Genomic DNA, 14,980 nt, shown 5'->3' on the forward strand with positions numbered 1-14,980 from the left:
ATCGTAGACGTAGTGACATCGTTGCTTGTAATTCGAGCTCATACATTTTATCGGCATCGCCGATAGTTTAATAATTAACCACGTGAAATTTCAGGATTAATGGAACGAGTGCTTAATCTGGTCAGAAACGAGCTTATTGTAATAATTTCTTTTATATCTTTTCGTTTAGTTCGATTATTTTAAAAATGTTTCAGCCATTTTTTAATGAATATTTCGTAAAGAAACATGGTTTGTTCTTGGACAGTTCAATGCCGTATGAAACGATTTTTCGCTAACTCGTATATAGCTTCATCGATAAGTGTGCATTTCTACTCGTATATAAGTCGTAATCATAGATTTACCGAGAAATCTATCTATTAATTGTTATAAAATAGTCGTCGTATCCTCAAACAACTGCATAATGATCTTCGATGAGCTTAGTCACTGTCTCCTCGTAATGGACGCTGTAATCTCGTCACTCTTCCTTAACCTCTTAGGACTGATGCGCCACTATAGTGACTCGATTACATTATTAATTATTAAAGTTAAAGTATAAGTATCATACCTTTAAGTGAAATTATAATTTAATCATCAAGACTTTATTCCAGTGTACTCGCATGAAGAAATTATTTTGCATCGTTTATGCGCAATTCGCATTCTGCCACAGAGAGAAACAGCCCCGCGCAAAATTCAGCCGTGCCTAAGAGGTTAAGAACGAACATACAAGTAATATAAAGCGTGTAGTAGGCAATATAGATCGATGGATCCATTACATAAAACCCTAGTCAAAGTCTTCGAACATTAATGTCCGAGCGCTGGAAGTTCCTTTCCTCTGAAAGCGAACGATCTTACTTCCGCATTGTTTCGTTATCATTGCCACGTAATAGTATGGATATTTTATGCCAGTTTGTTACTACATAAGACACGGTTAAACTATCGATGCTTTGAAATAAAAATTTTTTCTGATTGTTTTTAGAGAAACTGGTCCCAGAAAAGGTTGAAAGTTGAATCGAGCTTTTGGCTCAGTATGGAATAATTATTAGAGAGTAACTCGAACAAAGAGAAAACATTTTAGTGGAGGATTATATGTTGACTTTCGGTTCAGTCTAATTACATGTAACCTCCGTATACTTATCGGACATGTCGTCGAGTACGTTTAAATGTTTCACCTAACTCCTAGGTCTGGATTAGGTCTGAACATGCTAGGATAAGCCTAAAAGTATCGTAGCGTTTGAATGCGTTTGATACATCTAATTAAATATGTAATCGGACAGCACTCGGATCCGATTCAGGCCCAATTCGCACCATTTTTTTCAAATCAGGCCTTCGGAGTGTGCAAAGATATAAATCGGAGATTAATTAGAAATTATAATTTGTGTTGATGCGGATTTGGCATCGGTTGGATTCGCGTCTGATCTGAATTCAAGCGAATTAGATCTAAGATAGACCTAAAAGCGTTGGGTATGCGTACATACTTAAGTCAGACCTAACTTTTATACTACTCAATTTAAGATAAATTTCGAACCTGGTGTTTTTAGATACCGACAACGTATGATCTTTGTCAATCTTGTCTTTCTATGCAAACATGATTCAAAGGATGATTCTATTTAGGAATGATCAGAATTGCAACGACTGGCTATATATTGCAAAAGGCTCGGAATAATAATTTGCAATGAGCTGCTAACTTGGTGGAGTTCGCTGATAGAATTTAAATTGTATTTCTTTTTATTCCGAAATAAGTGTAAATGTTATTGTCAGCCCTAGGACGCACAAGGTTTTAGGAGCTTAAAAGAGGGTCATATTATAATAATATTGAAATTTTATATTCGTAGCCAAGCAAAAAAATCGATTTTTTAACAAATGATACAAATCATCGTTTTCAAAACAAGATAATCGTTCCATCATCACGTACGATGTAATTTTGTAAATTTAACGGAGCGAAACATATGAGGGGGTTCAAATAATAGTGGTGTAGGTCAAATTGTCCTCATTGCGAGAAACTAGGAATATTATTGTTTACTAACGCGTGTTTATTGTTTGCCGTTCAAATTTATCCTTGAGATAATTCAATGTCAAGTTAATTTGTAATAATTTTTCGTGAGCTCTCGACCCTCCCTTAAGCGGACTGGGGTTAATTATATTGTACAAGATATATGTATGTTGCATTGTTTCTGTATATATGTGATGCTTCTCACAATGTATAAACGCGTCTATCGATTACTAATTTATAGTCTCGTAATATAATTATACAGATTTCGTAAGTGATACGCGGTTCGCAACGAGCTTTAGCTGTAAAACCACGTTCCTGTTAACTTTCGAGATTCGTTGTCGTTAAAAGTCGTTGTTAATTTTGAAAGTTCTCCCGCATTGAGAACGGATATTCCTCGCACAATATCTCCGATAGAGCAACGATGAGACGGAATACGCGCGTAGAGGCTGATGAAACGAACCTCGTTAGATAGAGAAGAGATTTCTAGCGCACGGACCTCGTCTGTCGCAAACACATTTAAATGTGGCCAATCGTTCGTGTATTGGCGCCCGCACAGTAAACTCTTGTCCAATTCTTAGGTAGGTCAGCGATTCGCCTTTCTCGATAGACCGGCGAACGTTGACGATAGCTCTATCTGTCTATCACTGTAATCTTCTATGTCTAATAACTACTGTAACTAAAGCTACTTCACTAAGTACCGAATTCTGTCGACATTCAACACGACTCGTCTTTCCCTTGACAAATTAACTAATTATCAGTCGGCACTGTAACGGACAAGGTATGGGATAGGTCTCTAACAGCTTATAGCAATTCTCTTCAACCTATTGCTATTGGAAACTATTATAATGAAATTATGCCAGAGTTCATTGTCCGTAATTAAATTTCTCTATTAATTATCAACTGTACCAAAACTTACAGGAACCTGCTTAAAAATATAAAATATAATACAATCGTACAAGAGTTAGTGGATCTGCCGTATATCTTGTCCGCATCTGTAATCTCTAACTGATTAGAGACATTTCACAACGTTGTTCGTTAGATTCGTTATATACCACATCCACTGTACAGATATCAGTAGTGTAAATGTCATCGATTTTCGACATATTCCGGCATACGAAAACATAAAAGAATTTCGTCTATACTATCGTTACGTGATAAGTTTATTGAGTATTTAATTGATCAGAAAAATTTTATATTCAGAATCTAAGAGAAGCTGCTTTATCTAGCCGTAGAATCGATCTTCAACTGAAGCAAGGAATAGCGGCGTTTCCTTGTACTCTCATCTAATATAGTTATATGTATGTAAGTATGCATATAGCTATAAAGTTTCACACATGTACGCACATATCAAGTAGTGTCTACGTATGTAAGAATAATTTGTGTGTATGATATACGAAAGTGTTCTATATATTAATAATCGTAAGTTGCAAATACCTATTACTTTTTAAGGTAACATAGTCTTACTTATACACATCGTGGAATTACCGCGATTGCACCTCTGCGGCCAAGAATATGACGCATATCAGGCGAAAGCCATCATAGCGATGATTTTATCGAATAGGACGTGTCCTCGTATGATAGAATTGCTTATAAAGTAAAGGTGACTGAACTAAAGTAGTCTGTATTTGGAAGTTCAGTTGAACTTTATTTCAAACATTATATTGAACGAAGACTACTGTCGTTACAATGAAATTATGCGCTATTACATGTGACAACAATTATAAATAATCTCAGAATCGCAACAAAACGGATTGGTTACAGAATAGTCGTCTTCGTAATCAATATGTCTAACGATTATTAAAACTCGTAAGCACATATCGCTTTCCGTTTATACGGAAAGTATACACGGCATACCTCCGTAATTAAATAATTGAAAGCATGTTGTATCATGTGTACGTTTCTTTGTGCAAGAATAAACACTATTGTGAAACCACCTTTAGCTTCTATTTTATCTTATTTACAATGTACCGTTCATTTCACAGTCTCGGTACATTAATTGACTAAAAAAGAAGCAATGATACAACTCAACTTTTTAAAAATATATAATTCTAGATATATATTTGCAAACGTTTTGTGAGACAATTTGTTTTGCATTCGGAATATTCTTGATAAATGTCTCTACTTATCTTAATACTGAACAACTAATTTTGTACTTCGTAGTTAATAGATTTTTGTTTAACATGCAATTATTTCATTAGATAAGCGTAATTAGACTATCGGGAAAGATTTTTCAAATAAGTAAAAAAAAATTGACGGGTGGAAAGTACTTTTCATGTTAAACTAATCAACAATATATTTAACCTGATGCAGGTGATAATGGTGATACAAGATTCTCCAATCTTTCAAACCGAAAGACTCTACAATTAAAAATGACATTTTATATTTGATGACGCGGTACCGTTAAATCAGCATTTACATCTTCGTATGCTTGAGCAAACGGTAATACGAGCAAGGCATTCGCGGTTAATCTTTTCTTTGGATCGTGTTGTAAACATTTTTGCAATAAATCAACTGCTTCGATAGACAGATTTTTTGGTAATGCTGGGGTCTCGCCCATTCCCACCTGTAAGTAATTTTTATAATTTAAGCTTCTCTCAAGCAAGATACTAATATAATTTATGTGATGCAACTTTTATCACTATGTACACGTATAGATCTTTCTTTAGGTGAAAAATGATATATGTTAGAATGCAATTCTAAAATACCTTGAACATTATTTGATAGTTCGAGTCATAATCTGACCATGGTCTCCTCCCACTGGACATTTCTATTACGCAACAACCAACTGACCAAATGTCGGCAGCTCTACCATGACCACCCGTCTCTGATTTCATAAATACTTCCGGTGCCATATAAGCTGTCGAAGCAATATTACATTAGCTTTGGAAGTACTTATTAATAAATAATAAAAAGAATATCTTATTTACCCTGAGTGCCAACAAAACCTTGCAATTCACCAGGCATAGTAGTATGCGCCTTAATTTGTACGGCGCTACCAAAATCGCCAAGTTTCAAGCAATTGCCTTCATCGGTTAAAAATATATTTGCAGCTGCATATAAACAGTATATGTGAAAACAGTCGCTCGTAAGTACAACGTAAGAACAAACATGGTTGAATAAAACTCACTTTTAATATCGCGATGTACTATTCCATGAGAATGAAGAACCGCTACGGCTGAAAGAAGCTGGTGAGTATATTTTCTAGTTAATGACTCTGGCAAACCAGTACCAGTTCCCGCTATTAAGCTTTCCAAGGTTCCTTCAGCGCAGAATTCCATAAAAATTAACATTTCTTCCTGCAATAATACACGTACATCTTAAAAATTGATCTTTCAAACAACAAATTTTGTACGAACTTACCCGATGAATTTCTAAGCCGTAATATCTAACTAAATGTTTCTGCTGAATCCCTTCAAATATTTGCAGTTCTTCAGCAACTCGACGAATTGCTCTGTGATCTCCGGGTTGCAATTGTACTTCCTTCATGGCTAACAGTTCACCGGTCTGGTTATTAACTACGGTGTATACTTTACCAAATCTTCCTTGGCCTGAAAATGTTATACATATCACTTTTGCACATTGTTTTCTTATCACTGATTCTTCACATCTTAAATGAAATATATAATAAATGATAATATTAATAGATCAAAAGTGTACCTATTTTAATGCCTCTTTGCCAAGTAAAGGTAACTCGTCTAGCTTTGATACGAACTCTATCAACAGCTTTTCTATCCGTAACTTGACCGATAAGTTCACGACTCCTTAGTCTTTCGTCAATTTCAGAGTCTACCTTTTGTATAGCACGTACGACTCTGTCCTGTCTCGATATGCTACGGTTTGAGGTATTTAAAATAACTGCTACATTGCCGTCAACTACAGTTGGTGAAGATGCCTTCTTCGAGTTTAGCGTTATGTCTGGAGACTTAAGTATATCTCTAGGTTTTTGTGAAAGGCTTAAACTCGCTGTCCTACTCCTAGAGTGACAAGGTGACGAAGCTCTTGAACGCGACAATCTTCTTAAAGCTGAAGATAGAACATACCTGGTTATAATATTGGAATAAACAAAAAAGGTCATGACATTCTGTACTCACGTTCTGTTTCTATATTTGTTATGGGATTAGCAGATCCAACAACATGAGATATACAGCTATCCATAGACGTCTTCAATTCCTCAAATTCTTCGTCAGTTAAGTGCTTAGTATTATGGGGTTCGCATACTGTAATTAAAAATTCTAATCCTTGGTTCGCCCATCTCGGTCTTAAACCTCTTCCTCTTTCGCATCTAGTCCTAACAAACTCCATCCACAAAAGTGCAAAAATGACTAATCCTCGCGCTAGTACAGCTTTCTCGCCTGTCGTAAATAATTTGCAAGTTTCTTTATAATAGTCAAAACCCATTCGATAAGCCTGGTGAAGTATTTCTCTTATTCTTGATCGCATAGCGAATCGATCACATTCAGCTTTTGGTTCCTCTGCTTGCTCAAGATCGCGTTCGAAATTTTCGATAACATTTGTTATCTGGTGACGAAGATCCATAACAGTTTCCTATAAACAAGCAGGTTGTTACGTAGTGAAACACTAATTTAACTTAGTAACTCACTTTTAAAGCTGTTAGGGATTCTTCTAACTTTTTATTGAAAACAGGCCATATCTCGATGTCGCGTTGCAAGCATCTAGCCAATGTAACACTCTTCACAATCTTCTCCCGACATTCGACAAACATCCCTTGCCACTCTCGTCCAACATACATTAACTGGAATCTAAGTCATATATCAGCATGAATCACTTATTTACTAATCAAAATACTTCGTGGAAAGATTGATTAATTTTTTCTCTTACTTGTTCGTCCAGTCTTCGTCGCTCCACTCTTCTGTACTTTCTTTAATTTCTCGAGGTCTCTCATTCAGAAATTCTTTAACTTGTTTAATCATCGTTCTTGCAATTTCACTGCAAACAAAAATATAACATATTGTTTACAAGGGAGCTATTAATTTTTAAAACATTTCAATGTAAAATAAAAATAGATATTTGATGGAATTGTAGTGTAGACAAACATAGAGCATGAATAATTACCAAAACTTGGCACCAGCAATTTCATAGCCGTCCAATATCTTCCCTGCAATGGCTTTCACAAAAATCCATTCGTCCATTATTAAATTTTTATGGAAACTATCATGCTGTACCATGTCCACCCACTGCTGCAAATAATCAAGGTACACTTCAAACACAGCCTTCAAACTTTCATCGAAGTCTCTCACATCCTCTTGGAATAAATACTCGTAACTATTATCATCGCCAGCAATTGCTGCTCTGGAATGTGCAGCGAATCTATCGCGATGAATGCATGCAATTCTAAGACCTTCCCTAAGTTCACGCATAAGTTGCCGAACAGATAGTGGACTAGGTTGCTCTGGCTTTTGCTCCAATCTCATCCTCAGAAATTCATGAACCACGTCCAAAGGTACTCGAGAAAGAAAGACGAAGGCGGCCCTAAAAAGACATGACTGTTCTATGGCAAAAATATAAAAATAATACACGTAGGTCGATGTACTTAAATCAAGCAACTTGAATAACTCGACTAGCTATCAGCAATAGGAAAAAAATACATGAGTCGAAATTTGCTCCACGCTTGTTTTACGAAAACATCATCAACATGAAGTTATGTCTTTAATACTAATCGGTACGACTGGGTATATTTTTTTCTAAGGTCAACAGCAAACTATTCAAGTGTCCTGTTTAAAAAATTTCCCCCTGTATAAGGAATACATTACTCTATTTTTCTACCTATACGACGGAAGATTCAGTTCTCTAGCCACAGGACTCCATACTCCATATCTACGCAATTGCATATCACCTTCGTATTCTTCGTTTAAATTACTCGACTCACTTATATCACATTTTTCTAACGTCAGTCTTGCCTTTCTCAAAATAGATGTATGCAATCTTTCAAGAAAATTCAGACTTTTCCCAAGGCCTCTGGTTTTCAATACATCTTCAATGTATTTTCTGCAGAACAGGTAATGCAATTACAAATTAATAGACGAAAATATAAATTTTTCAAGTTCTAAATAAAATTTTACCTATAAGCTTGTCGATCGAATTCGACTAAATAAAAATCGAATCTGTCAGCCTTCTCATCGTCAGTACACGTGAAAGATGATTCAGGAGTGGATGGCCAAGATTGTCCAACTGATATCCCAGCTGAAGAATTGTTACTGTTGTTGCTGTCGGAAGGACTGGTACTTTCTTCTTGCTGATTTGATACCTCAAACCTGACCAAAGTTTGTCGGTGCTCGGAAGAGTCCACAGTATCTGAACTTCTTGAACTGAATAAAAAAATTAGGCACGTTTCGACTTACTTGCGACGCATAAAATTTAACGTGATCGATGGTCTCTATTACATTACCTAATCCCGGAATCTACAGGATCGTCGAGCTTTTTCTTCGTATGTGACATCATTAGTAATTTCCCCAGTATTTGTAACTTAAGCCGGTGGTGTTTAGTCATATTATACCAAAGACACATTGCTTTCACTCTTCCAGTAAATTCTGAACTTTTATATAAGGGATATTGTGCACCCAAAGCTTGGGAAGACGGATAAAGAGCTTCAGCTGCATCCAGTCTAGCTAATAATCCTTCTATCTGTTGTAGAGCTTCTCCTTGTGCTTTGGCACACGCTCTACAATACATTGAAAGACATCCTGAACAGGTACTTAATTCTACGCTTGGACTAAGGCCACAATTCATCATACGATCCGCAGACGTATTACTGACGTTGCTCCAAAGCCCGAAATTATCTTTCACATTAGCGAGAGGGTTGTATCTGAAAATAAATAAGAGTCATTTAAAAGCATACATCCCTTAAATTATGTGATAAAAAAAGAAATTAATAATCTGACTTATGGAACATCAATTAAATATATACCTATATTCCATTATTTCTTTAAGTAATCCCTCCACAGCTTCTCGTTGCTTACATAAGTACTCATCTTGAGCCATTGAACTACGATCTGCATGATGAGCTTGTAATTCTAGCCATATTAAATCCTTCCACTCATTTTGCCACCTAGTTTCTTCATGACTCATCTGGCGACGACAATTGCGTTCTGTGCTCCCCTGAAAATATTATACATCAATATTAAGACTGACGGAACTATGTCCACAATATAATTGAAATAAATTAATTTTAACAATCTACGTAGTTAATGCTTGTTACGATTAATACTAAAAAGTGGCTTGTCGAACTTAATTAAGTTTCTTCGTAATCGTGTATCTTAAATAATACCGCTAAGTGAAAAATAAACGCTTGGCAATTATTAATAGAAATAGTATTGAAATAGTTGGAGATGCTAAATACAACGTGTTCAAATAGTTGAAATAGTATCATAGTTCTAACGCGTAACTGACGACATCAGTGCCATTTTTGAATAGTACATAGGCAACTAAGCTGTACACGTACCAACTTTATGAGAATAGAAAACGTATCATGAAATTTTTCGCGTTCTTTAAAACTCGTCGTCTTTGGTGATTGTGCGACTGGCGTCGTATTATCTGGGATCATGCTTTGCTCGTGAACTTCATGTGGGAACTTCTTTTCCTCGATATCAACGGGCTTTGACCGCAGACACCGGAATCTATTTCTAGTTTCGATCTGTAAACACTTTCAATTAGTTCTCGTTTGAACGGCAGCCAAAGAAATCTTCAGAATTTAAGTGATACAGGATGTTTCTTCAACGCTCATCCCGCATGATACCTTTATGTGATTAGGTGTGGACACTTGGTAATGATCCGACTTTTCTGCATAGTTGAAAGCCGCCTCCATGTCCAGCTTTAAGTCCCTCTCGTTGCCGCGCAGCAATTTTAAACTTCTCTTGCATTTTCGACTGCCGTCTTTGGTTACATCGAGATTTACCTCGTCTTCGTAATCTCGATCTGCTTTGTCGCACATCTCGTTAAAGATGATGTTGTCTAAAGTATTCCTTCTGCGAATCGTTACCTTACACGCCGTTTCCTTCTCCGCCGATTTAATATCCCTACAAATAAATAAAATTCTAATAATAACTCCTTCTATTCATGATATCAGAAATGCTACGATCACGAGCTGTGAGTTCTCAGCTAAGTGGAAATTCTATCTAAATTGCAATTGAATCGATTAAATCGTTTGTAAATTAAATTAGAAATACAGTATTCGCTAGATGCGCAATTCTTTGTGCACAATCTGGTGTGTGTTAGGTTTGGGCAGTTCTGGGCTGGATTACATCCATGTTAAGTAGCAGATATATTCGATTAGATATCAGGCGTGTCTGTATTAAATATCATTTATGTCTGAATTACGTAGATATGCATAACTATGCCTGACTTAAGTTTCGATTTGAGCCAGTTTAATTCTCATCCGTCCTTTGTTCGAATTTAACAAGTTTTCCTTTGCTCCCAGGAACGTAGTTAGAATGATTTATAATTTGCGAATGTCCTATTTCGGGCGATGAACTTATAAGCGTGTGCATTTAATATCGAAATACAAATTTGATTAGAGAAACGAGGAACGGATGAGCATTGAGACTGAGTTGAATCTAAGTAAATACATTAAATACATATTAAATCCGTATCGGATATCGGTCAGGTTTACATTGAGCTTGCAACGATTTATTATCACATTACTGTGTACTTTTCTTTTTCGCGAACTCTGCCCGGTCAACATAACAAACATCTACTAACTATTAACGAAACAGGTGGAAAATCGAACGATCCAAGGTGACCTTGACAACTTTCAAAGATAACACAAAATGTAAACTTGCTGTACCAGCCACCCAAGTTTAAAAATAATTTCCGCCAATCGAGCGACTTCAGAAATAATCAACATTGTCCTTTATTCCATCTTCTTTTTATCACGCCAATGAAAAACTTCTTAAATATACTTTTGGGTGCTTTTGTGCTCATCTCAACACAGTTTCGTAACTCAAGAGTAACAATTTGTTCGCCATTACACGTGTACACTGATTAATCATCGCCGACAGTTCCGGTATACCCTAAATACTCACATTTGCACGAATTTTATGAACACTCGGTTGGATGCGAAATTACGCCACAGTTGCAAAACATTCATTCGGCGATATGTACTTCGAAATTGGATTCGCGGTGGCAGGAAGTACAGTTGCCGCGAGATATTTAAACAAGAGCACACTCAAGGCAAGCGAGACAGAACCATTAGCAGATGAAAACGAGCAAACACTAATGCAACTTGTCGTCTTGTCGATTTATTCTTAGGAGTAGAACTCTCTAGCGGACACACACCTGAAAGCAACTCTCCATTGATTTAACGTCCAATAGCTGTCGCTTCTCTAGAGTCGAAAGTAAAACTTGAACTAGCGTCTACTTTGAAATCGGCACAGCCGTGCGAACAGCTTTTAGGCAGATATACTGGTATGCATGCACGTAGCACCATAACTTACCCTCCATTCAGTTTCTGTTTCATGTACCTCTTCTTACGACTCAGCCGAGTCCTCGGAGGTGTCTGTCCGTAGATATCGCACATTGCTTGAATCGACTCGTCGAATTCGCTGGTCGGACTGCTCGATCCTTTCTTGCTGTAAAAGCATAAACCGGCTGGGTGTAAATAGAATTTCTTTAAATCTCGGAACTGAAAATACCTCGTCGACGAATTCTAATGTTACGCGATGCATTGCCAGAGTGAAGAAAGATATTCTCGTTGTTTGGTAAAGAATTCCTTTGAAAACTAATCTCTTGCTTGTCAGAGTCAATTTTATTTTTACTTAAATCGAAGACGAGGTATAGCAATTTGACCAAATTTGTTTCACACACAGTACGCTTCCCCCACCTCTATGATAGCCAGGTAATCATGACGAATTGCATACCGAGGAAACGGTAGTAGCCACAAATGTGCAAGTATCTCGATGTCTTTGAATGATAACATGACAGTCTTTCATTATATTCCACCGAGAACTGCGGTACATTTTGCGAGCAGAATGACAATTTCCTGCTGTTTCATTAATAGCACAAAACACTTTGATGGAGTATTACGTCGGTTATGACTACGTTGTACAATAATAATTCGAAGTCTCCCTCTAAACACGAACAACAGACTCATTGATCACGGTTACACGCTTGTCGGCAAACAGGCGCATGATAAGGCTCGCTATTTACATTGCATTCATTTTTGAAATGCAAACATGCTGTAAATAGAATCAGCTGCAGAGCATCGATGAAGCTTCTATACGGCATAGTGCAATGCGATGAAATAAAACGAAATTTGACTTGATATTCCAGGAAATGTTTTAGACGACGTTAGAACGCGTATCGGTGTAACACGTATGCCAGAATAAACGTAAATCTTCCTGCAATGAACGAATGCAACTTAGCATAATTTCGTAAGCATAACATAAGCGCAATTAACATTTTAGTAAGTTTAAATAAAACAAACACAGCAGAATTCCACAGCCGTTCAATAAGCGTCATCGGATAAGTAATTGTCACGGATATCTCTCCCTCAAACGCGCGCCCCTCCTACATATGTCGTCTAGCATAATGTCGCGTGCGATCCAAGGGAAGCAAACAGGAGACGGACGAAGTTCTTATCATCGTGCCCACGGGACGGGAATGACAGAGAAACTTGCTATTCTATCCTTTCCTGCTTCGGAAATCCGTTTTCTATGGCCGAAATTACTTAAATACATGTTTCATATCTGAAAAAAGGTATTTTATGTAATGAAATGAAAATACAAAAGCTAAGTTGCATAACATAAATTATTTTCTTCAAAGTCTTACGGTTTGCGGATCCTAATTAAATTAGGTAAATATAATAGATTACCGTAAAAATGAATTTCCAAATCTGAGCAAATAATTGCGTCACTAAATATAGTAGTGACGTGGAAGACGAAGTATTAATGTACATATAACACATTTTCAAAGCGGTTGGTTTCACTTTGGATTCAAAGCAATGTTGCTGCACACGTAATTATCTAATGTAGCTAATATGTTGGATTGATTATATTTGGAAGCTGTATGGGAGGAGATACCAAATATAAAGTATCAGCTTCAGGTATTTCGTAGTTTTCAAGATAATTATAAAAACATTCTAATGTTATTCCTTGAAATTAGCAACATCGTTGCTACACATTGAATGCCACCTATTCAGACGATACTAACACATGTATCTTCGCTGTATAGTTTCGACTACTGCGTAATCTATCATCTTAAGTCGTAACTAACAGTCGATAAAGTAGGAGCGATACCGACTTCACTATCTATAAGGTGCCCAAACAGTTAGCCTGAGTTAACTTATTTTTCGAGCCACATTCAACATGTTTACCAATAATTAAATATCTCTGAAATTCCTAAAATCAAGTTCTCTGCTTTTGTGTAAAGAAGGTACCTTTTTCAGAAGTTTACCCTTTATAGTGGCTGTCAGGAAAAGTGGGGAGAGGGGACCTCTACTGACCTAACACCGCTAAAGAGGTGTATGAATATGCAGGACTGATTATAGTGGTAGCTTAGATTTTTCTTACAAACTAATAAATGCCCGAAGCTAATAAAGTATTCATGTCGAATTAAATACAAAAAAATATATTCTATTAAACTGTCAGAAATAGTTAAAAGCTCTATTTCTTTATCTATAACTACGGATCCTATCTTTTATCGTTGAATACGTATATGCAATATAACAATAAAATTACAATTAAAAAAACTAAATTTCTAAAACTAATATTTGTCATGGTAAAAATGATTTATTTAAAACACATGAAAGATTTGAAGGTTATCTTAGTACATTCTAAGCGGTTTATCACTCACGAATTATTTCTTAGATTTGTTAACTGCACTCCAAATTTTGCTCTTATGCAACGTCAGCACCAATATGCATTGATATCAATTTATCGACAGGAACAGCAGCTTAATTAAATTTTAATAAGAAACTAATCCATATTACAGATTCTTTTTCACACAAGGAATTTATTTATAGGGTTGAAACAAGTGGCATCGTAATATTACTTAAATCTGGTTTAACTGTCTACTAAATTCAATTAAATAGCAAATATCGTTGTCGCATGTTCTGCCTGCATTTCTAAAACACGTACACGTACTATCGCTATGAACAGCATACGCAAATTCTCTAATTATTTAATCAGCCTCGTATCGAGTAATCTCACTTGCGCATGTAACAGACGTCGCATGTATTAAAATAAGCATTTTTCACATAGAACAAACAATGTGATGACTACACTGAACTATGTTACTTCCTGCTTTTAACATCCGCGACTGTTGTAATCGACATAATATTGTTGTTCTACCGAAAAAATAATTGTAGCAACGTAACATTAACAAAGCAGTCAGTGCTGCGTAAACGAATGCTCGCAAAACAACAATTTTGACGTTCTGATTATTAGCAAGCATGCAGTCTTCCCAGTTATTGTGTTACATAAAAGTAAAACCAGCTTCATCCAGTATTAAAAATGGACAAACGTTTGGTGACATGTAAACAAAGTATGGTCATCCAATCGCGTATCGAGCCGGTTGCATTTTCGTGAAACACGAAAATGCACCAACCACGTGCTTAGGTTGTCGAAGACAAAAAAGCTCACCTAATAAGACCGATGTCATCGTCAGAAGATCCTGAACAGGTATTTTGAATGGTAGGATTTCGTCTATTGTATCTCGACATTCTTCGTCCATAAAAAGCACATAACATCCGAAACAACGCTGTCGACGTCCACTGAGAAACTTAGCGCAGGTGCAATATCTTGCACTGTTGCCAGATGAGTTGAAGTATGAACAGGTGTCCGAGAAAATAAAGTGAACACGTAATAGCGCGGGAAAATTTAAATAACCCTGATACTTCTTTCAACACATCGAACAGTTAATAGTATTACTAATAAACTATTTGAAGTTAAGCAAAAAAATAAAATAAAACTAAAATAAATGGTAATTTGTTTACGTACAAATTCCATTTTATCCTAATTAAAATATTTCAACAAATATGAGTTTGCGTTGGTGTGTTTG

At 36.3% G+C, this 14,980-nt stretch overlaps 1 protein-coding gene across 4 annotated transcripts; it reads right to left on the minus strand.

Annotated features, from left to right (window-relative positions):
* Window positions 1-3,593: 3,593 nt before the first annotated feature.
* Window positions 3,594-14,694, minus strand: Mekk1 (mitogen-activated protein kinase kinase kinase 4). 4 transcript variants are annotated; one of them, XM_078190920.1, is made up of 20 exons: window positions 14,563-14,694; window positions 12,408-12,669; window positions 11,805-12,321; window positions 11,419-11,553; window positions 9,723-10,002; window positions 9,429-9,620; window positions 8,895-9,085; window positions 8,376-8,792; window positions 8,050-8,295; window positions 7,754-7,975; window positions 7,043-7,459; window positions 6,809-6,916; window positions 6,570-6,729; window positions 6,061-6,514; window positions 5,627-5,992; window positions 5,330-5,517; window positions 5,097-5,265; window positions 4,897-5,019; window positions 4,675-4,826; window positions 3,594-4,532 (listed from the first exon to the last, which is right to left on the minus strand). In XM_078190920.1, the coding sequence occupies exons 4-20, from the start codon at window positions 11,499-11,501 to the stop codon at window positions 4,347-4,349; spliced, it is 3,954 nt and encodes a 1,317-aa protein (XP_078047046.1). In that variant the 5' UTR covers window positions 11,502-11,553; window positions 11,805-12,321; window positions 12,408-12,669; window positions 14,563-14,694; the 3' UTR covers window positions 3,594-4,346. The 4 variants fall into 4 exon arrangements, with proteins under 4 accessions (XP_078047046.1, XP_078047045.1, XP_078047047.1 ...); XM_078190919.1 differs by lacking the exons at window positions 11,805-12,321; window positions 12,408-12,669 and having other exon boundaries at window positions 14,563-14,692; XM_078190921.1 differs by lacking the exons at window positions 11,805-12,321; window positions 12,408-12,669; window positions 14,563-14,694 and adding an exon at window positions 11,617-11,794.
* Window positions 14,695-14,980: the final 286 nt, after the last annotated feature.

The sequence above is a fragment of the Augochlora pura genome, chromosome 9 (assembly GCF_028453695.1).
Source record: "Augochlora pura isolate Apur16 chromosome 9, APUR_v2.2.1, whole genome shotgun sequence".
NCBI classification, from domain to species: domain Eukaryota; kingdom Metazoa; phylum Arthropoda; class Insecta; order Hymenoptera; family Halictidae; genus Augochlora; species Augochlora pura.